The sequence below is a fragment of the Manis javanica genome, chromosome 1 (genome assembly GCF_040802235.1).
Source record: "Manis javanica isolate MJ-LG chromosome 1, MJ_LKY, whole genome shotgun sequence".
Classification (NCBI taxonomy): domain Eukaryota; kingdom Metazoa; phylum Chordata; class Mammalia; order Pholidota; family Manidae; genus Manis; species Manis javanica.
Window position 1 is genome coordinate 202879768 of NC_133156.1, and position 24490 is coordinate 202904257.

At 40.7% G+C, this 24490-nt stretch overlaps 1 protein-coding gene across 1 annotated transcript in view; it reads left to right on the forward strand.

The window, feature by feature from the left end:
- FSHR (follicle stimulating hormone receptor) overlaps positions 1-24490 on the forward strand; it is a 166501-nt gene that overhangs the window by 123017 nt on the left and 18994 nt on the right. The window contains exons 5-6 of the mRNA XM_037024417.2: positions 19472-19543; positions 20041-20118. Coding sequence (XP_036880312.2) covers positions 19472-19543; positions 20041-20118 — 150 coding nt within the window. The remainder of the gene's footprint in view (positions 1-19471; positions 19544-20040; positions 20119-24490) is intronic.

Sequence of the window (24490 nt, forward strand, 5' to 3'; positions counted from 1 at the left end):
CATTCAGAGGGCCTTACATTAAGTTTAATTTTCTGGGGTTGCTGTCTCAAAATGCTTAAATAATTTGAACAAGGCGTTCTGCCTTTTCACTTTGTCCTGCACCCTACAAATTATGCAGCCAGCCATGCTCAGTGGCCAGGGTTATGATCTCTTCTAGTTTCAGTCTTGAGAGTCTTGGCTCCCTAAATGAGCTTTGCTATCCTCTGCAGAAGCTATTCTGGTTTAGACACATAACAGCAGAGGAAATATGGGGTACCGGGAAAGGTTTGAGCCTCAGAATAAAGAATCTAGGACTTCATCGTGACTCTACCCATTTCCTCTTGGACCAGTCACTGGGCTTGCAAGATGCACATGGCTTATATGAAGTGAGATTTATATATGAAATTATTTTATAAACTACAGTGTGCTCAAAAACATTAATACATATACTAAGTATACATAGGATGATTATTTCTTACTGACCAAAGTCTACCAGTCCACCCTCAGAAAAAGTCCAGTAAGGATTGAGCAGTGAGTTATGGTGGCCACTAAGACCTTCAGCTTTTACCTAAAGTGTTTGGCATGATTTCATAAAGAAGAGTTTGAGACATGCCTGTACATTTAATGGAAAAGTATAGAAAAGGAAAACATGATACATGCTGTCAGAAGGACTGGATTCCAGATGGAACACTGGTATTTATTAGCTAGAGAGCCAATTACCTTCTCTAAGATAAGTTTCCTTATCTGTAGGTTGAGTTGTTGTAAAAAACAAATAAGACTATGCCTGTAAAAGAACAACTTGTAAATTGCTTTTAATATACAAAGCACAAAAACTATACAAATATAAAATTATTAGTCTTGTTACCCAGTTGGTGTCATTCACCCTTTCTTCTCTTCTTTTTCCCTCTCAAGTGCCATCCCTCCCTTCCTGCTTCTCTCCTTTTCCTCTTAGAAAAAGTCTAAGTGGGAAAGGGGATCTCAGAGCCTTCAATAACAAAACAGAAGCACCTCAGGACATGCAAAGAAATCCCCAAGGGTACCCCTATTCACAAACAATCCCATATGGCTAATAAAAAAACACTCCTGCAGAGCATAAATCCAACAAGAGAACCACCCCTTCACACACACGTTCCATAGTCCATGATAATAGTAGCATGAACAATAGTGAGAAAAGTGGACTGGGAGCAGGTGAATAAGGGTGAGGAATCATTGTTTGAATCAAGAAATCCAGAATCGAACCCAATATTAGCCCACACTTTATGGCCAGCACCTTTCCTTCTTATTAACAAGGACCCTCAGCCCTCGCTCTGGGGATGAGGGCTGGAGAGAAATATGGGAGGATGTGGGCATGGAAGGACAGTCCTACAAGGGAAGAATGGGAACTTCGGTAGAACAGAGGGAACAAAGCTGCTGAGACTCTGGAAGAGGCTGAAATCTGTGTCATCTGTCATCAAGGCCACCTGCCCCTTGCCTCCTTTTCTCACTTTCAGGTGTTGAGTAGTCTCCAGTCCTGCCAGTTCCAGCTGTACCCTTTCCAAAGAGGAGGTTATTATTCTCAGAACATTTGAAACTTTTTTCTCTAACTGGGGAAAGAAACAAATCTGTAAGCAGTTGGGAGGAATTGTGTCATTGTCAAAGGATCCTCCTTGATTGCTCTGAAAAAAATACATGCTTACACAAATGTACAATGTATAAAATCCTTTCACATCTAACTAAAGGAGCCTGCTGCTCAGGAGCTTAAGAGAAAGAATTGTCCATCTTAATCCTTTTGACTGATTGTCAAGGGTGGGCCTTTCCCAGCTGCACACTCTTCCCTGGAATGTGGCACATGGTCACCCTGGGAACTGGAGCAAATCTGTACTCCAAACACACCTCTACCACCAATATCTCTATTCAGAGATCAGACTGTGGCCTTTTGAAATATTTTCCAAACCCTTAAGCAGGACCATCTAAATTCATAGTTGGTCCTCTCATTTGAAAGATCATATTATAAAAACAAAACCCAGGTAAGCCTCCTTCCCTTTCCATGTTTATTTGTATCTGAGCAGCAGTCAAACAGCCTTATAATCCCACAACCAGGTAGAGGTGGATAGCAATGATTTCAGATATTCTTTGGGATGATGAACTCCTTGCTTTAAGGCAAAGAAGAAACACAAAGTGGATGAAAGAACCCAGAGGGAACCAACAGGACTGAGTAGTTTATTTCCTTAAGCCAGGATAAATGTACATAATCACAGCCACCAAAGCAGGAAATTACAAGGGCTGTGGGTGCATTGCCATTTGACTTGAGCATCCTAATTGCTACACATACACACTTGAAATGTTCTGAAATTCTCAGGGCTGATCCCATTGCGTGCTGATCATTTTGATGGCACAGAATTCAAGACAACTAGAAATCAGCGCTCTTCATCACTGCCTTAGTACCTCACTGCGGAACCTGAAGTGGTTAGGAGAAACACTCACGAATAAAGAAATGTACTTTGACTAGAAGTATATACATCAAAGGATTCATCTGGGTGGGTAGTTTTTAAGTCAGTATTATATTTGCAGGCAGTATTTCTTTCTTCACTGCTCTGCCTTCCTGGAGCTGACCTTTTGTGTATGAAAGATTATCTATTGATCTGTAAATAAGGTTTACACAATATTTTCTTGCCTTTGCATCCTGTCAATGTAATTCTCAGGCAGTCGGATGTTGCTCTTTGCTACTCATAATTTCATTTCAGCAAACCTTTCGCACAGGTGGGTGGGTCCTCGCCACCAACTCACAACCATGTTCCACTCACATGTGGGGTCGTTGGGCCTCCTTAGAATGCCTGTTAATGGCAGCCGTGCGTTTGCTTTCTCCAGCCAAGGATAATCCCAGGACAGTCTTCACTGAGACTCACCTCAGCAATTCAGGCTGTTTCTTCCCCACTGCTCCCCTAAGTCTCTCTCTGCCTTCTTCTCTTTTCTTCGGTTTGGTGGGAGTAATGAAAGCAGCTTTTCTGATTATAAAAGCTGAACCAATTATGAGTGCCTTGTGGGACATCACATGGCAAGGGACAGAAGGCAGGGAGGGACTCAGGCAGAAGCACAGAGTAGCATAGAAGCAGCCCCCTTATCTAGGCTCAGGTCTCAGCTCCTGCTCTTAGTTGTATGCCCTTGAGTAATTGGCTTAACTTCTCTAGTTTCAGTTTTCCTTCTGTAAACTAGGAATAATATTGCCTACACCCCTATAATGTTTTAAATGAAGTACTGAGCAGAATGAGTGACATTTGGAAAATTCTTAATAAATGTTAGCAATTCTTATTAAATTTCTGACTCCGTCGTTTACTAGCTAACAGAGACCATACAAGGGACTTCATCTCTTTGTACCTCAGTTCTCTCCTTTGCTTCAAAGAAAAGAATAAAAGTACCCACCATCTGAGACCGCTGGAAGGACTGACTGAGTGCTGATGATGGTAGTAGTGCTGGTGATCTCTCTTTCGCCTTCCAGTATCTCTGGGGTTTGGAGGCCTCTTTACCTGTGTCTTTTGGACAGAATCTACCAATCAGCATTCAAACATGGAAACAGATCATTTGTGTTTCTCAGACCAAAAAAAAGTAGCTTCCTTACTGAGCTCCTGGCATATCCAAAAGGCCCTTCCAAACAGGCAAAACTACATTATCCTGCCGAGTTCTAATGGAGGGCTCCAAAGCCCTCCTTTTAGTGTTTATTTTCAATGCTAGTGGTCAATGTTGAGTGCCACCTCAAAATTAATTCCAGTTCTTCACACTGCCAGCTGGTTGGATAATGCTTCCTATTTTTCTGTTGATTTACAATTTAATGCTTTTTGTCACACTTCATTGCATTTGAACCCCACAGCAATCCAAGGAATAGGCAGAATAGTAAAAATATATGCATTTTATAGAAGCAAGCGGTCTTGCCTGTAGTCCCTGGTTGGGGGCTCCTCTGATAGGAACATGCAATCCCTAGGATTGAATTGGATTATTCTGATACTTCCGGTGTTCAGCAATTTTTGGCTGTCTAAAGAGGTGGGAAAAGAGCCACGTGAGAGTTCATTTTGGGAAGTTATGGCAGTCATGTGCATAGTGGAAAGAACTGATGCCTCCTCCTTTCTCCTCCATCAGTTTGGATGTGAGTTGACCAGTCAGTAAGAACTCATTGAGTCAGTCATTCAATGATAATTTATTGAGGTCATACTATATCCCATGCTTTGCCATTGTACAAAAGATATTTTGTTTGGGCGTACAAAAGATGACAACACAGATGAAGCCTCTGCCTTAATGGGACTTATATTCTGGGTGGAGAGACAAATGATGTTGGACAATGTCAGGTGGAAGTACTGTTGTGGTGAAAAACAAAGCAGGAAAAGTAGAGAATAATATTTTAGAGAGGATGGTTGGGAAAAGATGAAGGGGATGGCCTTGTAGGAGATATTGGGGACACCTATGGACAGTTTTAAACTAAAGGAGCTCAGCCTTTTGGGGAGAAATGGCCATCATCCATTAACCCCTAAAAATAACATATCTGCAGAGCTGTGTGGCACCAGTCGTAGCTGAGAGGACTGACCCAAGGCTTTGAGCTGACTAGCCAGGGAAAGCTTCTTAGATTTTAGGTAGGGAGAACTTAGCTGCAACTTGTGGAATGAACAGAATTTGGAAAGACAGAAAAGAAGGAATTACCTGTGAAAGAAAAAGGTAAGTCAAGCATATAATATAAAAGGACCATGGAGTAGGCAGAGGATGAGGAGAAACTGAGTCTCAACTAAAAAGATGTATGCTGAGGAATAGGACTATATTAGGATGGATTAGGTTTGGTAAGATTGGGCAAAAAAAATAAGGTAGGGGAGTTTGGCCTAACATAGTAGTAAAGAGTAAGCTATAAGCGATTCTTGAGCAGCAGAGGGACAGGATGACAATGATTTGGAATGCAGGTTGATCCAGTAGCAAGGTATGGACTATACTCAAGGGAGACATGCTAAAGGGCAGGTGCCATAATCCAGGGATATAGGAATGGTGGCCCCTGGAGGAACAGAAAGGGATGGTTCAATGGGAGACACATTTCCTATAAAGAATCACTGGTATATGATTTACCTCTAGTTCAGACATGGATCCAAATGAACGCAGTGATTTTTGCCCACTTGCCTTCAGTAACTCCCAATGCCTCCCTTCCCCCGACTGCCTCCCCTAAGCACCTCCCATACAGAATTATCCTGCAGACAGCACTCATCAAGAATTCAGACTGGGCCAGAAGTCATCTTACACAGAGGCTGCGATTATTGGGAAGAAATTATTAGCCATCTTTCTGGCTGTCAGTGTTGTAAGTATCTAAGGATGTTGTCATGACTACAGGATGTTTGAGCACAATGGCAATTATACAATTGTTTCTTTTATCAGTAATCTGCCTAGCAGAGCCAACTTTGCCTGCCATAGCCAACACTAGGAAAATATGGCCATATTTTCCTTTTAGAACAATAAAGTTCAGGATGAGATCTCAGCCTGAGCTTGTCAGCTCCAGGAAAGCAAGGACCTTCTCTTGTCTCAGGGCCTGATCATAGACAATGATATTTCATGCTGCTAATCTCTCCTCTTTATTCCTTTACCCTATTCAGTGTGCTTTCTCCTGCAAGAAACCCGGGTCTTTTCTATATGCCAGACAATTATTTAATCCATCAATGCAAATCAATATGTTCAGGTTTTAGGGGGATTTGCATTTTTAAATGAGGAGCCTGGAAAAGGCCACCCAAAACCTAAGAACTGATAACAACAGACTCCTAGGCATGAGGGTTTCTGAGGAGAGAAAAATCCTACAATATCTACTCAAACAGCACATAGGTGACCATGAAATTCACCCACTTGGAGAATCTCTGAATTTTATTTTTTACAGCATACACCTTCTTATGAAGCACATGTTTCCTCACCTCATTAATTCTGAAATAAGACCTGTCTCTGGCATCACTAGAAATCATATGTAAAATCAAGTCTAGAGAGGGTTCAGAGAGAAGCCAGTCTCTGATTTACTGCATGAAGCTCAGCCTTGATTTAGTCCTCATTGCTGGTCCCTCCCCCTGCCAAACAGTGATGGACTTAAGTCTCAGTTTCTTTATCTGCAAAATGGAAATAATAAAATACGCTTTAAAAGCCCTCAAGTGCATGTTGTCTAAACTGTGATCTGCATGAATCTGGGGTACCCAGTATCACTGCCCATCCTGAGTTCAGCATGTGCAGACCCAGCATGAAGGGCCTTGTATAAAGGGAGAAAGTCCCTCTGCAAGATAAGAAAATCCAGCATCTTGCAGACAACTTTATTTCCCAGGTCCAGACTCCTCTACCCCAAGATTCAAGCAGACTCTTTAAGTGCTGAGATCCTTCAAGTGCATTAAAAACTTAAACCAGCTGTAAATTACTCTTAAGTATAAAAGAAGCTCAACTCCTGGGTTACAGAAGAGTCATAGGATGCATCCCTGCACTCCCATCCCTCACACCTCACAGATGAGCACAGCCAGCCTCAGGGGAGGCCAAGAGGCACAAGGTACGGAGATGAGGCTAAACAGGCAGACAGCACCCAGCAGCCAGGAGGGCAGGCCTGGGAGGGCAAATTCCTGGCTGCACCTGCCTCAGGCAGGAGAGGCAACTCAGCATCAGAAGAGCAGCAGGCAAAGCCCCACCCCTGCAAGAATTGAACTGCGGCCTCTTCCACCACTATGGCCCCAATGTTGGGAGGTTTTAGGGGTATTTTTGTCCTTACAGACCATTGCGGACTTCCAATTATCCCTGGGAGAGGCCACACATCATGAGATTAAAATTAACACAGGAACTCTCAGCTACCATCTCCCTAAAGATGGGGGCAGCCCCTGGAAGCGGGGATGGGCCAGAGGAGGCTGGGCAGGGTGACAGGCAGCAGGAGCAGGCAGAACAATGAGAGGATGGAGGGTGACGTTGGAGTGAAGTCTAGTTACCATATTCTGACTCCAGGGTGGGGACCAGGGTTTCTTCATCACTGTGTCCCTAGCACATAGCCCAAAAAAAGGTGTTTAACTATTCATCTTTTCTTCTAGAGGTGCCTGGCTATTATCCAGATCCCTCATGCACCTGTTCTTCCCTCACTCTAATACTTGTTGAGGGTTCCATTTTTCTCTGCTGCCCTCATTCATCTCATCCGCATGATCTTTCACAATGTGTGTTCTTAGGCTGTAAGCTAAAAACACAAGCATACAAATTTGGCACCTTTTAGTGGGATGGACCTACTAAACTCTTGACTTGTCAATCTGGGAAGATGTTGTCTTCCCTGTGGCATGGCTGCAGGAGGAATGCAGTCCAGGGGACTTACCAGCCAACCAGACCAGTTGGCTCAGGACTTGGGAGCAATGAAATGGCAGGAGATGTCACCACAAGATTTCCTGTCCTCTAGAACAAGGGCTGTGTCCAGCTCATTTCTGGGCCCCCAACAGGGACAAGGTCTTCACACAGTACACCCTTAATAAAAATGTAGGCCTGGGTTTGAACCTTTCCACTGGGTAATGAAGGGGAAGCAGTTGCTATTATTATTATCTTGTTGAGGGACCCATTTATTATCTTGGGGCATTACAGAGTATGAGCACTGAAGTGCATATCCTCTAAAGAAGAATATTTTCATCTTCAGCAGATATTACAAAAATGTTCTGCTGCAGTTGAATCAGCTCACCCACAGCATACACCCCACAAAGTGTCTAGTTCAAGAGGTGGTGAGCTCCTCCCCATCAGTTTGGGATTCAAAGGTAGCAGGGCCTGGAAGAAAGAGCAGGATATTTGGTGGATGACAAGGGAAGAAATTAGGCAGCCTCTTTCACAAAGCTAACCCAGCACAGTTTCCCTGGACAAGCACCAAACCCCAGGAGCCACTTGGACACGTATTCACTCAGGCAGACACCAAAGAAAAACTTTTCATAGGAAAGCCATAGAGCCAGGTTCCAGCCCTGGTCCTGCTTGTGAAAAACTGTAAGCAAGTAACTATTCCTCTATGAGCCTCAAGTTAAATGGAGAGAAAAAGAATGGCCCTACCTCCTTCAAAGGCTGTTATACAGAAGGACAGGGAATGGAGAAGATGAGACAGGGTGTCCCTTTGAATATTCAAAGTGGCAATAAGTGCAAGAAATGCTAATTTTATGAGGCCTTCTTGGATAATACAGGGATGGGTAACAGGAATCATAATTTAGAAAGTACTTTCAAGTTATATTCATTTATATAGTCTTACAAAGGCCCTGTGAGATATTTACTACAATGGTTCCATTTTACAGATGGGAAACTTGAGATTCAGAGAGCTGACTAAATGCCCAAACTCACCAAATGGGATTAGGAAGTCATCTTGGGGCAAGAAGGACAGGGAAAGTTGTATTCATTGAACATCTACTATATGGAAAACCCTAAATTAGATATTTTTTTCATATAATTCATTTCAGCTTCCAGTCTTCCAAAACAGTGAGCCATGCATTTTCTCCAATTTACAGATGAGGATTTTGAAACTCAGAGAGTATATAGTTGATAGTCTGAAGCCAAGAATATATGACTCCAACCCAGTTCATCCTGCTTTCCAGCACACCACAGCTGGCAGGTGTACAGGATGGATGAAGCCCATATAAATGTACCCGGTGTTATGAGCACAATACTGACACGTTATTAATATTTGCCATTTAGAACCTTGATCACCTACTCAGGCTAAGTTGACTGTACCTAAGAAATAGCTTTCTAAATAATTAATGTTCTAAATGAGTTGTGGGGAAGGGTGTGCAAACTGTTTAAAATATTAACTCTTCTGCGACTCCCCTATGTAATTTAAAAGTAACTGCTTGCCACAAATTGGTAGTTTGATTAAAGTTATTCTTACATTCAAGGAGATCCCAAAAGGTTGCCACTTGGCAATGCTCTGTCAGCCGTGACTCTAACCCAGAGAGATCCTTAGGTTCTGAGGTCCTCATGTTACCAATGTGGTGCAATAGGCAAAACATCCCTGAGAGGCATGGGACCCAGAGGGTCTGGGTTCAGATACCACTTCTTCCATTTCTGGCACTCCCATTCCTGGCTGACAAGTTAACTGAAAGCCTTTAAGCATCGATTTCCTTATCTATAAAATGGAGCTAGTAACAGTGTCTTCTCACAGAGTTGTGGGCAGGTTAAATGACTTCAATACAGGTGAGGCCTTTACAGTGGTGCCTAACAGGTGGTAAAATAATTGCTAAGTATTAAGTATTATTCTTTTTGGTTCAAGTCTAGAAATTTGAGTGATTCACTCACCCTCTGTGAACATTGCTTTTCTTAGCTGTAAGATGGAAATCATAATTATGCGCATGTTAGAAGCTCACTATGAAAGTCAAATGGGATAATACAAAACGTGGTCAGTCATATGTGCTACACAAATATAAGGCAACGTCATTTTCTAGTTTTTTCCTCTTAGGAGAGAAGTCTGGGTCAGAATTGCGACCTGTATAATCAGTTGCCAGGACTTCAGTCACTTCCCAAAGAGTAGTCCTCTGGCCTAGCGCCACTTTAGCCAGCCTCTCACTTGGGCCCAAGTCAGACACTGGTTCCTGTGTCCCCTGAGCAGAAGATAGCTATGAAATTGACCATGTGGTCCCTCTTAAAGTTCCTCTCTCAACCTAAGTGAAGCAGTATGCAGCCCCCACCCTTCCCCACAGTGGAGGGATGGGAAGGGCAAATTCACTGTTGTCTCTAGAAATCTTTCTCACAAGGTCTGTACATGGTTTTCATGCCCAATTTCCATGAGAGATTAAGAACTGTGTAATTGGTTTCCAGAAAGCTGGAATGTAGAGTCTCTCATACCTCAGTGTCTCAGGGTAACTCCAGCATTAACATCCTGGTACACTGTGATCTGCCCTAGTCATGAAGGTATCCTTCAGCAAGCTCCAAAATGAAAGGACAGATAATATCAAGAACTGCATGGTAGCCTGTCACAAACTTTTTTTTTTTACATGCAGACTTGTTTTGTCAAAATTTCTCTTCAGTTAAGTTCCCTTTTGATTAAGTTTGTCATGAGAGAACATGACTTGTTTTTACTCAGACATGGTATGTGGAGAGGTTAATTGTTGGGCTAAGAGTAGGCATCCTACCCTGTGACCGACATATTCCGTACAACTGCAGGGAATTATTCAGTCCCTTGCCTTACCTCTCCAGAGGTCATCTAAAAGGGACCATCCTAAAATGCCTGAAGATCCTAGTACAAATTGAACTAAGTTCTCTGAACAAGCATGCCCTTTTACCATCGTGGCTCTGATTTTTGTGCTGTGAACTTCCTGATTTACACCATGGTGGAGGAATGGAGGGTGCTAATAGCATACCTAGAAGAGTGCTTACCAACCAAGTCCTAAATGTTACCAGCATTTTCAGAGAATTAGGGTAACTCAACATACATATTTTAGCTTCTAGCAGGGCCTCCAAGATTGAACTAGAAAACACCAAAGTCAGGAGATACTCTACAATAAACAAGGAGTTCAAGGTCAATGTGTTTGTGGAAAGTTGGCACAATATTTCCTTCTACTGAAAGTTTATAATGAATAATACCATGGTAAAGACTCTGAGAATCCTGAAGGAAAAAAATTGCTTAACCTTATTAATCCAGCATTTCCCAAAGTTATTTGACCATTGTAGCCTTTCATTTGTAAACAAAGCATTCATATTCTCTGGAAATAGTGTTTCTGGAGAAATGCTCAAAGTTTCTAAGTTGGAAGGCATCTTAAAGGTCACAAAATTCTACTCCCCCCTTCGATTCTGCAGCCAATTCCAATGTGTGGATTTTTCCCCCACACACATGCAAGCAGTTCTCAGACACCACCTAGGTGTCCTACACTATCCACCTGGAGATAGTATCAGATCCCACCCATTAAGGAATCAGTCCTACAAGACTGTCTCCCGTTCAGATGCCAAAAGCAAGTCCAGCCTATTACCTGGGTTTCTGATGACCAGCTATTGACTGGAGGTTGCAATGACCCCTTCGTTGGATCCACTTAACTTTATAGAGTAGCTCACACAACTCAGATAAATAGATCGCTTGCTAGCTTGCTGGCTTATTATAAAAGGATATAACTCAGGATCAGCCAGATGGAGGAGGTGCATAGTGCAAGGAATGGGGAAAGTGTTCAGAGTTTTCAGAGTTCCATGATGCTCTGCAAGCCCTCTGTTCTCCCCAAATCTCCACATGTTCCACATGTTCACCAACCGGGAAGTTCTGTGCCAGGAAGAGAGACAAAGACCAAATATGAATTTCTTACTATAAAGCATAATATCATACCCCTCATAAAGAATCTTTCCACATAGTTAGTTGTATACATTTCCAGAGGTAAGGAGCCCAGTGTTTAGCAGTATAATCCATTCATCTGTTGGGCAACTTTCATAATGAATGAGAATCAGTCATTATGGTAAGCCAGATAAGAGCAAAAACTTTAAAGTCAGAAGGATGCAGATTCAACTCCTAGCTGTGCCCTCCTTATGTGTGGCTTTGTGAAAGTTACTGGACCTCTCTCAGCTGAGCTCCTCCACTGATACAAGGATGGCAATGATACCTATCTCCTAAGGTAGAGGAGAGAAATAAATAAAACAATCAATGTTAAGTGTTTGGTGTGGTGCCTGGTGCATAGGAAATGTTCAATAAATGTTGGCCATCATTATTATTAATCCTATACCTACTTTACAGAACATTACAACACAAATCTATTACCATTTCCAGCTGGCAACCTTTCAGATTCACAGGCTTCTCTTCCCAAGCAAAATATCCTATGTGTTTGATCAATAAGGTCTGGAGTTCTTACCCCATAAGCAAAAAAAAAAAAAGAGAAAGACCATAGACCATATGTCCCAGAATAAGTTATTTATAAAGTAGATACATGTACAATTGTAGTATTAATGTGTGCCTTATAAAATATACACAAGAAATAATATTTCAAAGCATGAAATAAAGATAAATAGTATGTTTTTGTATTTACATCTTGTCTTATATAATATTTCATATGGCATAAAAAGCCTATCTTGCTCTCCTTACATATATTATAATAATAATATCCTAGCGAAAGCAATGTCAAAGAATGTATTCATTTTTTTAATCTTTAGTTTAACACTGAGAAAAGGAATTTATAGGTCATATCAATCCTCGATTTCAATGCTGTCAAAGCTGAGAACAAAACTTTATGAAAATAAGTAGATCTAACAGGAGGCCTAGAGCTGCACTTGAGTCATCACATTTAGTGTTCAACCCTATATTTTAGGCAAATATTTTTATGAAATGCAGAAAAAAGTAAATTTTCTTCCCTAATGTCAATCAGATGTCCTTATAAACCTGAAATATGTTGCATTTTTATATTTCTAATGGAAGTGTTCAAAACCAATGGAAAACCTTACACAGGTTAGAAAGTTGAATTTCTTTGTTTTGAAAATACACAATATGAGAGTTTTCATAAAGGATGACATGTCTCATTGTCAGCAATAAATTAACCATTTCCATGCATTTTTTACCAAATTCTCTCCATAGAAGAGCTTTCAAATGCCGCTGCATTCCTCCTCATTTTTAATATCTCAGAAGCAGCAGGAAGAAATTAGAGAAAGTGGGCAGGAGGAATCTGAGAACGTTAGCTGTGTCTTCCAGTGGCTAGCAGTACAAGGAGTTTCAGGCAGCTGGTAACAGAGCAGCCTTCTCAGGCATCATGGAGGATCCACAAGGACAATAGGGACCCAGACATGGAAACATTTTAGTACGCAAGAGAACTGGGGAGGAGCAAGACATGGTCCAGGTCCCAGGGGACCCAGGAAATCAGAAAGGGTCTCAATTACGGTAACTGGAATACAAGGCTGGAGGATCAACAATAGCATTGCCTGGACATAGTGCCAAGGTTTCCTGTAAGGTAAATCTTGTAATTTCCCCGGGTAAAAGATAAAGGATCTGAGTCTTAGAGACTTCAACTAACCCCTTAAAGCCATACATCTTAAAAAGTGGTACAGTCAGAACTTGAACCCAGATCCTCTAGCACCAGAACTGCTAGTTTTGAAGCTATGCTACAAGCCTTGACAGCCTGCCTGTACAAAATAGGATATTAGGTCAAAATAGAATCTTCAGCCAGGCTAACAGGGCTGAGCTATTCAAAAAATCCTGCCCCTGGGCTCATTAAATTCCCCCCACCCCCGAATGCTAATGAGTTGGTTTCCATGGAGACAGAGGCAAGTTTAAGCTGAATATGAGTAAAATAGTCCCAGTTTTGAAGTCATGAAACTAGGGAGACAGGAAACCAGCCTCTCCTACTGTCTCTTATAATTCCTTATACAAAATCATTTCACAGAAAGAGAAATGGAGGCTCTGAAAAGGCAAGTAAACTGCTCAATATCATCAGCTAGTAAGAGGGAAGGCAATTCCAAGGTGCCTGATCTTAAAACTAAGGCCCTTTCCATTCTACCACAGCTTCTTAGACACACTCCCATCTAACTCCAAGATTGTATGATTGCACACCTAGCCAAATCTTTACTTAATGATTTGGGAAGTACAGTTATCATCTTTTATAATGGTGTGTGTAGAAATGAAAATTTCCAGTCAATAAGGATCCGTAGTTAATAAGAAATTTCAATATCAGAGAGCCCCATAAGGTAAAGAGTCTCTTCATAGGTTAATTAAAGTCTACTCTTCTCTTTATCCATCATTGGATAACTAACTACTTCTAGAGTGGTCAGGAAGAAGGAGTTCATTTTGTCTAGGAGACTACAAAATATAATCTAAAATGTAAAAAAAATAAGAAAAAGACTCAAATTAGGTATAAATTCTCTATCATGGGAAACAAACTGGAAGGTAAAAAAAAGGAGTTCAAGTTCATATTCTCAACCTTGGCTACTAGGAAATGTACTTTGGCAAATATGATAGACCCCCCTAACCTGGACTCGCAACTGGCAGCATCCCCTACCTAAGTCAGATTTGCCTAAAGCATCTCAAAGAGCTCTGGCATGCACTCTGTTTCTGCCTTAGTTCACAAACTATGACAACTAGTTCACACGGTCTCATCACTCCCTGCCAGGGTGGATTTTGGATGGAACAGAAATAAAAAGTTAAATTAACTTGTGTGATGAGGGATATCTTGTCCCTTCTGACTTTGCTCGGTGAAGGGGGTTATGTACTATATTCTCAAAAACCACACTTCAGCTCTTCCTGACCACCACTATGACATCTTAAGGTTATGGGATGGTGAAAACAAAAAGGCCACCTTTGCGCAGGGTGTCCCCAGTCTTACTTCCCCATTTAGCACCTAAAAATGTGATTGGCTTCCAATCACTTATTCATCAAGCCCACACTTCTTTATCTAGTTTTAAAGGTTCTTGAGAACATTCTCTCTCCCTCTTAGTTCTTCCTCTGTGCCCCATCTCCTGCACCCCTTCTGTGGTTTAGCTATACACACTCACTTATTCAGTTCAGGCCAGTAAGCTCTATTCTCTCCAGGAATCTGGCTTGCCCTCCTTCCTATAAAAAGTACTCCATGACTATTCCACATTGCTCTCCCATCCTCTGAGCTCTCGAGACATTGACAATCAATAGAGTTTAGCACTAGACCATTCTGAGTATTTCACCTGAACTAGTCTTAACTCCTCCATTCATCTGCAAGCTTCCTGAAGACAGGGCATGGTCTTTGGCATCCTCTCTTGGATGGGACAGAGGTTGTATGGAAGGAAGGCATGTAAGTCCAATGCAATGCAAGTAAGCACACACACAGTTAATGTAAGAAAAAACAATCCACCAGCACTCTTGAAGATTAATGAAAGAACTAATCATGCTTAGGACAATGATCCTTAGAGCTGTGGGGTTACCTGCTTACAAAATGTAAGTGTATTATCTTGTTATGTCACAGGACATAGTGGAACTGTTTCCCAACAACTGAAGAGACTTCAGTAAATTCATCCTGACAGAAGGTGTGCCCATTTTCATTAGTGTGACCTAAAGGTTAGGACAGTCAGGTATGAAAGGTATTAACACCAGCTCAAAATATAAAACTGATTGTTGGAAGGGGAGAATGGCAGGCCAGTTACTTTTCTTTAGAAGATCCTTAAGATTTGCAGAACTTAAATTTGCTGACATTTTACCCTTAAGCCTTTTCTTGTGTTTGATACTAAATCATGGTTGAGTAAATCAAAATAATTTTGCAGCCAAAGGTCATTTAACCAAAGCAAACCCATTGAGACATAGAACTCCTAGCTGATTACCTACTTCCAGCTTCCATCAGACATGAATTTATTGATCAAAGGGGAAAAATGAATTGAAAACTAAGTGTTCACTGAACTCCATTTCCTGAGTTATCTTGGGGTTATTAAGAGTCAGCTATAGAGTTATCACCAATAATCCATCTCACTAGATGGTCACTATATCTTTTTAAATGTCTTAAGCTTAGCACTACTGGAATAATTCTAGCCATTTTTGCTGAGAGTTTTCTTTTCTATAGAAACTAAAGACTTCAAAGTGTTTCTACAGACATATATGGATATCACATAAGTATAGTGACTTTGGAAATTCATGCTATTGATATTAAATAAGGTACTAGTACCATTTTCATTGATAATCATACATTCTTCTCTCCTTCAATTACATAAAATTCTTTCTCATTTGATAAGAGAGCCAGGTTGCTATCCATATGTCAAATCCATTAAGTGTGATAAACACAGGTAGTGAATGTTTCTATTTTTGTGCTCATCTCTTCACAGCATATAGCACATTGCTTGGTCTGAAAAATAGCAAGCACATTATATGTGCCGCCACTGTGCAAACATTGAGTTTTCAGGAAAAAAGGGATTTCTTCCCTCATGCCATTCACAATTTGAAAAAACAGACATTGAATAAGTAAACACAAAGTAATGTATAATTCAGAATTTTGACCAGGGTTAAAAAGACAAAGTTCTAAAACAGGATAAAATTACACTGGGAATAAATGAAGGGACTTAATTTAGATTAGCAGCCAAGGAACTTTCTTTGAAGAAATGGCATGTGTAACTGAACCATGAGGGATGAGCTGAGGTTGGCCAAGTGAGGAATGGGTGGTGAGCTTTCCAGACAGAGCATATGCAAATACTCGGAGATGATCTGAGAGAAAGTCACTGGTGCTGAAGAGTACTGGGGGAATGGCATGAGATGAGGGTACAAGAGTGGGCAGGAAGGAGCATAGATTTCAGTAAAGGAAGGAATTAAAGAAAAACAATAAGCAATCTGATTTATATTTCTTAAAAGAATGCTCTGTGTGCTATATGAAGAATGGGTTAGAAAAGGACAAGATTAAATGTATGGAATGCAGGAGACTATTGCAGAAATCTAGAGGAAAGATAATGATGGCTGGTTCTAGAATGGTGCCACAGATGAAAGAAGTTATATGGAATTGGGAAATATTTTGGAACCTAAGAGGACTTTGAGATGGATTGGATGTTGTGGGGAGAGGGTGAAGAAGCCCAGTTAACTGTCCCATTTCCAACAACTGATAGATGGGAGGGCTATTTAAGAGGAGGAATTGAGGGAAAGCTGTTTGGTAGCAGTGGTCAAGGGGACAAGTTTAGCTTCCTATGTCAAGGAGACATTCAGAAGGATATGTGAACTTCAGCTAGAGACAGACTGAATAGGTCAGAAGTGAACTGTGATTCTAGGAGCTGTCACCACACTGCTGGTACTTAAAGCCTGGGAAATGAGAGCTTCCGAGCACGATTACAGAGAATGAAGACAAAAGGTTCAGGGTAGAGATAGAGGAGGGGAGTCAACAACACAAAGCTCAGAAGGACTTAGAGAAAGAGGAGGAATTACAGAGGAGTTCAATACGACAGACACCAATAGAAGAGAGAGACTAACAAGTGGACTGATTTTTCCTGAAAGATCTAAAAAATGATAATTAAAATTATTCATAATTTTACTAGTTGTGGGTTGATGGATTTAGGCATGACAAAAGTAGTTTTGGTGTCGAGATGAAGAGAGATATAAGAAAATGGGATATAAGAAAATGAAGAGAGCATTTGTAGACAACTCTTTCTAGAATTTTACTGCAAAAGAAGGAAGGGAAACAAGGCTGGGCAGCAACTAGAGACAGACTTGGAGTAAAGGGAGAAAGGAGCCATCAGTTAATCTTTGTAAAATGTGAAATTCAGCACAGGTTGTTATCTGTCTTAGCCGAGGTTCTCCAAAATATGCCTGAGTGAAGCCTTACATGCAAGTAATTTGCTTTTTACATCCAAACCCAAAGAAAGAGATTGGATGCCTGAGAAGAAAAAATAAGAAAAGACAGAAAGCCAACTCAAGAATGTATAATCAGCTGATCACCACCAAGAAATTGGGGATTATGCTAGAGCCCCTCTAAGGTGTCAGTTAGAATATATTTGGAATTGTTCACCCATGGAATGGAAGAGAGTTCACCATTAGTCAAGAGTTGCCCTCTGGGGTGCTCACTCACTTGCACTTCCCAATTTGCACATGCCTCAGAATGGCTGAGCAGATTCCTGTAAGTGTCCCACTCAGAGATGGCAAAGAAGTCCAGGACAGAAAACAAGAGACACCTAGTACAGCTGAGACCAGTGTCTGCCAAATTAAATCTGCATGTAATTGGTTGCTACGGTAACAGCTAGAGTAAAAGATGGGTCAAAAGGATGTGCAGCACGGCACACAAGTGTCTGATATAATGTCTACCTTACTATTCATGCATTCCCCATTCTTTCCAGTCTGGAGAGATGAAATACCTTGTGTCTAGTTCATGCTAGAGTTGGCATGTAGGTTCAACTGATTCCTGACCTCCAGACCTCCCTGCTTTTATTTAAGATTAATTACTCCAGGTAGCAGTGATGTATAACAGATAAACTAACTAAAAAAGGGTTTTCGTATATTCTGAATGACAGAAGCAAGAAATGTCTTAGAAACATCAACCAATTAACCCAATATTTTATGGGTACATACTGTATTCCAAATCTGCACACAGTAGTATAGACTCTCAGGTAATATTAAATATGGTCCTTGCTTTGATATCTACTTAAGAGAATACAGTATAGACACATGGAAAGAGATCGAAAAATAGTAGAAGGCTTTATATGATTAAGTATCAAATGTGGAAAAGAACTATGTCAAGCTAGTAGATACTTAGTTACGGCAATGTTCCTATTGGGGATGAGTAAAATCTCAGAGATTATGGAAAATAACCATAAAAACGATTTGTTTTTGTAGAAGCTTCAAGCTCCAAATGTTAACAGAAGCTATCTCTAGGTAATTAAACTAGCTGATTTTTATTTCCTTCTGCCAGTGTTTCCATATTTTCCATAATTTCCTCAATAAGTATGTATTACTTTTATATTCAAAGAATATATGTTTTAAAATAACCAAAGGATGGAGAGCAATTAGGACTCTCATACATTGCTGGCAGGAATGCATAATGGTAGAGCCACTTTGGAAAACAGTTTGGCAGTTTCTAACATAGTTAAAACATACACTTAGTGTATGACCCAGCAATCCCACTTCTAGGTGTTTATCCAAGAGAAAGAAAAAACATCCTCTCCACCTGTCAGTCTCATACACACAAACACATGCAGAACACATAAATATTTAAAGCAGGTTTTTTTTTATAATCACAAGAACTGGAAACCTATACATCTTTCAACAAGCGTATGAATAAAAATGGTATATTCATGCAATGGAATACTATTCAGCAATTAAAAATGAATTACAAATAGACACAACATGGAAGAATCTCAAATGTATTATAGTGTGTGAAAATAGCCGGAATCAAAGGGTTGCCTAATAAGTGATTACGCAATATGACATTTTAGAAAAGTCAAAATTTAGGAACAGAAACTTATCAGTGGTTGGTAGGTACAGAAGTTAAAAGGAGAGATTAACTACAAGGGGCAAACACAACGTAATTTGGAGGGTGATGGAACTGTTCTGTATCTTTGAACACACTGGTGATTACACAGCTCTGTTTGTCTTATCTCAGATCACACCAGAGTCAATTTTTCTGTGTGTAAATTTTTAAAAGTAACAACAAATACTCAAAAACAAAAAAAGCAAGCATGTTAACAACCCCTTCTTCCCCACCTCCCAAAAAAGAGACCATCTCAAGGGCTAAAATTAAAAACAAAAATTGATCAACCTGTGTTTTATATGCATTGCTTTTGGATCATGTTGAATTATCTTAAAAAAAAAAAAGTGTGCATTGTAGCATACTGACCCCTTTGTACCCAAAGGATAATTTTCTTTTCTCTAAAATAAAATAAAATCAGCATTGCCTGGACATAGTGCCAAGGTTTCCTGTAAGGTAAATCTTGTAATTTCCCCGAGCAAAAGATAAAGGATCTGATAGCTTACTAGACCCTGGTTAGAGCCTTAAAATAGAAAACATAAGCATGATTTGGGTATATAATGGAATTTTCTCATAGGTTTTTCTGATAGCTCAAAATTGATATTTTTTAATTTGGAAAGTTTATACTCTAGCAATGTTAATATCCAGATTCACTTTTTCCTCACTCTCATTTTGTCTCTCTCTAGATTAATATCCAACACAGGTATTCAGCACTTGCCAGATTTTCACAAGATTCAGTCTCTCCAAAAGGTTCTAATGTAAGTTTTTCCTTAAGTGATGACCAACTGCTTACTCAGTAGCTATCTTGCCCAGTAGTGTCTGGGGCTGTAATGTGCATTGTTTAGTCTTCATCCTCCAAATACACTGCTCTGGGAGGAGGATGAAGGCCCAACTGAGGTGAACGGAGAAGTTTGGTGTGGAAAAGGGTCATCTTAAGTGGCTTTGTTGTGTTGAACAGACACCAACTGTGCAGGCAAGGATATTAAATGAATATGTTCAAACCTCAACAGTGAAATTAGTGAATTAAACAGAAAGATGACATTGCATGTCTGCAGTGCTATTTTTAAGAACTGATATGCTGAAGACAAATTAGATGTCATTTATTTCCCAAACTTTGAATTCTTCATCCTTTAGAACATTAAATATTCAAACATTGCTTCAGCTAAAGACCACATCGTGCCAAGTAAACTGAATGTGGAGAGGTCACAGGACCAGAGCTGACACGACTCCCTGACCTTTCTGTACTTGCTTCTAGAGACATTCAAGACAACTTAAACATCCACACAGTTGGAAGAAATTCCTTCATGGGGCTGAGTTTTGAAAGTATGATTCTGTAAGTAAAGAAAAAAATTCAAATGGAATAACATTTGGTTTTTCATTTAATGGTCTTTCTTATAATGGATAATCCCTTTTTGTTCAGGTAACTTTGGTATTTCACCATTTAAATTTTTCTTTGGTTCTGTTTTTCTCTCATTTCCCATCTTTACATTTCAGAATCACAACATGAAGTCGTGTTAATAATTTATGATTCTGTGGTACAACTCAAGTATTTAAAATTGCTCTTTGCATGATGGTCCCCTGCGATGCAACATCTGTTCCAAAGGACAGAATAACTCATGCATCAATAAAGCTAGTTTTACTGCCTGGCAAGGCTTTTGTAACCCGAAGAAATAGACCAGGAAGGAGGCTGAATCAGGAAGATATGGATAGTCCCTCATAATCATGACAAGCTGCTCCTGTTCAGCCCCATGCTGAGCATAAGATGACTTCTCATTCTCTTGGAAAAATCACATTTTTTAAATGAGTTTGAGTTACTCCCTCTGATTTTTGGGAAAGTTTTTAAATGCAGTCTGCTCTGTGTTGTTCTAATCTTTTGCGCCAGTAGCCTATGTGGCAGGTAACCTACTTCCCAAGACTGCCAACAGGGTATGAAAGGGCTACGCAAGTGTTTGTGGAATCCATGGAAGTTAGATGAACAGAATATTTAGAGAACCAGTAACTGCAATGACTACATCTGTGAGGAAAGCATTTTGTCTATTTCACAAGTTATTGTGTTTATAAAAAATATATGTGTATGTATATAAATTCAATATTCCAATATGTACAAAAGATAAGCTCTAATCTGGAAAGAATTTTTGTCCTTTTCAAAGCAATACTATGATTCAGAGACCCAGCTGTACAAATAAAAAAGGAGAGAGAGGGAGAAATAGAGATGAGGAGATACTGAAGAATAAAGTAAACATTGTATTAGATGTAAATTAATTACAGAGAACAATAGAAAAGGTTTGAAAGACACTAGCAGAGGAGCTGGATGTGTGAAGGGAAAAGTAAAATCAAAGGCATATATTCAGAGGACATAGAATTAGAACAAAAATGGTAGTTAATATCTAATCCATTCACTTAATATGCCCATGATAGTTAGAATTTGTGTGTGTATGTTGGAACAAGTTAAAGGTGGTGTGAGAAGTATGAGAGAATGGGAAAGCAAAAAGAAATTAAAATACAATAAAATGTATGTAAAATAAAAGCAATTATTCTAAGAGTAAAGAAAGAATATTTATTCTGACTGGCCTGGGTTGTGAAGATTAATGGAAGAGGTAAATAAGGGAAAGAAGGCCAAGAGAGGAGGCTGTGTCTAAGACAGGCCTTAAGAGATGAGTGGGACTTAGCCTGAGCATTGGCAAAGGGCAAGCAGAGGAAACAGAATCATCAAGGCCATGAAGGTTTAAGTAAAAAAATAAAGGATGAAAAAGACAAAAGGAGCTTTTTGGAAAACAGTGAGTACCTGAGTAACACCAGCCTGGTGGGTTGTATCACAGACATAACAGTACTAGGATTCCTACATCACGGAGGGAGAAGAGCAGTAATAAACGTAATCAGTTGTACCTGGCTGTTCGTGCTTCTTTACATCTTGCTCTCAACATGTCATTCTTAAATACAGTGATTCAAAATTAAGCAGTGTTAAATGTGGGAAACACATTAATAGACTTTTTCTAGAAAATATATAAGTAAGTGGGTGTATGCTAATAGCATTCTCACAGTTTTGCATGTTGATACCCACACTTTTTTGTCTAGAACATGAGACACAAGACAAGGTATCCTGACCTTCCTATTGTGACCTCTCCCCAAGTAGAAGCAAAGCACCTGAGGAAATAAGAACTCGTGACAGAGCCTTGCAAACCCAACCCTGCCAGAGAAATACACAGATCATAGGTGCTCTTCACTGACTCCTGTTCATGGACACTGTGGTTCCCCCAGAATTGAGACCATACTCTCCTGGAGACGATAGCTTTCATAAGAGTCAACACTTCTTAGACATGTCTCTAAATAATAAATACACATTTTTGAGGACAAAATCTATTTTGCTTACCTCAGATGGGCCTTAGTCCATAGACAACAGAATCAGAAGATCCGTACTCAACACGGTTTAAGGCTCCAGTTGTTCTTACTTTGGAAGCTACATCTGGATGCAGCGGCACTTTCTCCCACTAGGGACATCCAAGTGCACTCAGAGAAAAAGCATGGCAAAGAGGCCCTGGCGACTGAGGTTTCCTGTACACTGGCAGTTTTCAAAATCTTGAGGCCCCGTTCTCTGAGTCCAACAGTGATGGATTATCAGACACTTGGTTAGGGACTCAGGGAAAATGAGCAACAACAAAAGCCCACTGTGTAGAGGCCTCTGAGCCTTTCCCCACCCTCACCCTGCCCCTGCAACCAGATGCTCTGAATGAGGAGAAAGGCTAGCTATGGCCAACCAGCAGAATGGCCTAATTCAGACAAAACAAGAGGAGGCTACATGTGTGCCAGCCCCCAGCACACCCTGGCCAGAGGAGAGGCTCACTTCACGCGCGTTCCCTCTCACTCAGCTGGCTTCGGTCTCACTGCCTGCCCCTCAGCGAGCTTCAGCCGCCTGGACTCCCCCAGCACCCTCGCTCTCCCGGCGGAAGACAGACTGCTCCTGGAGCCTCCCAAGCCTCTTCAAAGTGGACACACTAGGGACACAGAAAGATTAAGGAAACCATGATCCAGTTACTTTTTTGTTGTTGTTATTATTATTAAAGTATCATTGATATACATTCTTATGAAGGTTTCACATGAACAACACTGTGGTTTCAGCATTCACCCCTATTATCAAGTAGTCCCCCAATACCCCATCTCAGTCACTGTCTATCAGTGTCATAAGATGCTATAGAGTCACCACTTGTCTTCTCTGTGCTGTACTGCCTTTCCTGTACCCCCCACCTACGTATGTGTGTTAATCATAATGCCCCTTAATCCCCTTCTCCCTCTCCCCATCTGCCCTTCCCCACCCCTCCCCTTTGGTAACCACTAGTCCCTTCTTGGAGTCTGTCAGTCTGCTGCTGCTTTGTTCCTTCAGTTTTGCTTTATTGTTATGCTCCACAAGTGAGCGAAGTCATTTGGTACTTGTCTTTCTCCACGTGATCCAGTTACTCCTTAGCTGAAGCCTTGCCCAGGTTGTCATCATCATCATCATTTCATCATCATCAGGTTTTAACACCAGCACTCTCTCTTGAGAAACTAAGAGTGTACTTAATAAATGTCTACTTCTCTCTGTTAGCAATTGAGAGTCCTACAGCCCAATATGAACCCTAGGGCAGGAATTCTGGACGTTTGTTTTTTGTACAATAAACCACTGTTGACCAAAAACTGCCACCCACTCCCCAACATGATGGTATCTGTCAAATGAGAAAAATCCATAAAGACAAAGGGCTTCTTTGAATACAATAATTATTTTAAATTGGTCTGTATATGATTTAATCACAGTAACATCTATTTGTAGGACATATAAAGTCTATTCTTTCCAATCGTAGACCTATATATAATCCACACATGAAAAAAAAATGTACTCAATTATTACTATTATATTTTAAATTTGGCCAATAAAAAATTTGTGGAAATTGTTTTATAAGTACCTAGATAAAAGCCTATGTGGTATCCCTCATTTTGCCCGTTGGCCCACAAAACCTGAAATTTGCTGTCTGGCCCTTGACAGAAAAAGTTTGCTCACCCCTGTGTTTGATCCAAAATTCCCTGGGCTCTACACCCCACAAGCTAGGGGCAGCTTGTCCAGCCACTCTTACTACTTGAGGGCAGGCTGAAAAGGAATTCAGGAGGCTGCATGTGCCTGGGTCAGGCTTTCTCGTAGGTAAGAGTGGGAAGAGGAGATGCGAGGTGCAGAGCCACCTCTTGGCCATCAGAAGCCACCAACTGGGTGTTAAGGTTCTAAAAGATTTACCTTGCTCCTCTCTGGATTTTTTTTTAGCTGAACTATCTTTCAGAAGAAAGAAAGTTGTTCTCCTGTGATTTTAAGCATTTTCTAGTGGCCCATTGTAGTCCAGGAAATAGAGTCCTGAGCGCACAGGAGTTTCTCTGTGTCAGCTTTTTTAATAACTATTTGTAAACCCACTGAGGCTGACAGCAAATCAACAGCCGGTGGTCAGAGGCTCTTTGGGCTAAGCTCTCCCAACCTTAGATTTCTGATTTTATTTTTACACCCAACCAAGAACACAGCCGTGCAGAGCTGTGGGCCCAGGGTGTTCTTGGGCTCCCCTGTCCAGGCAAACCTGTTCACTGACCTTCTTTGCACAATCAGGATGACTGTTCCACATCCAGCCCCCACCACCCCCCAAGCCTCCTCCCATGCCCACTCATACCACCTTGTCCTGCCACAGCCCACAATCTCT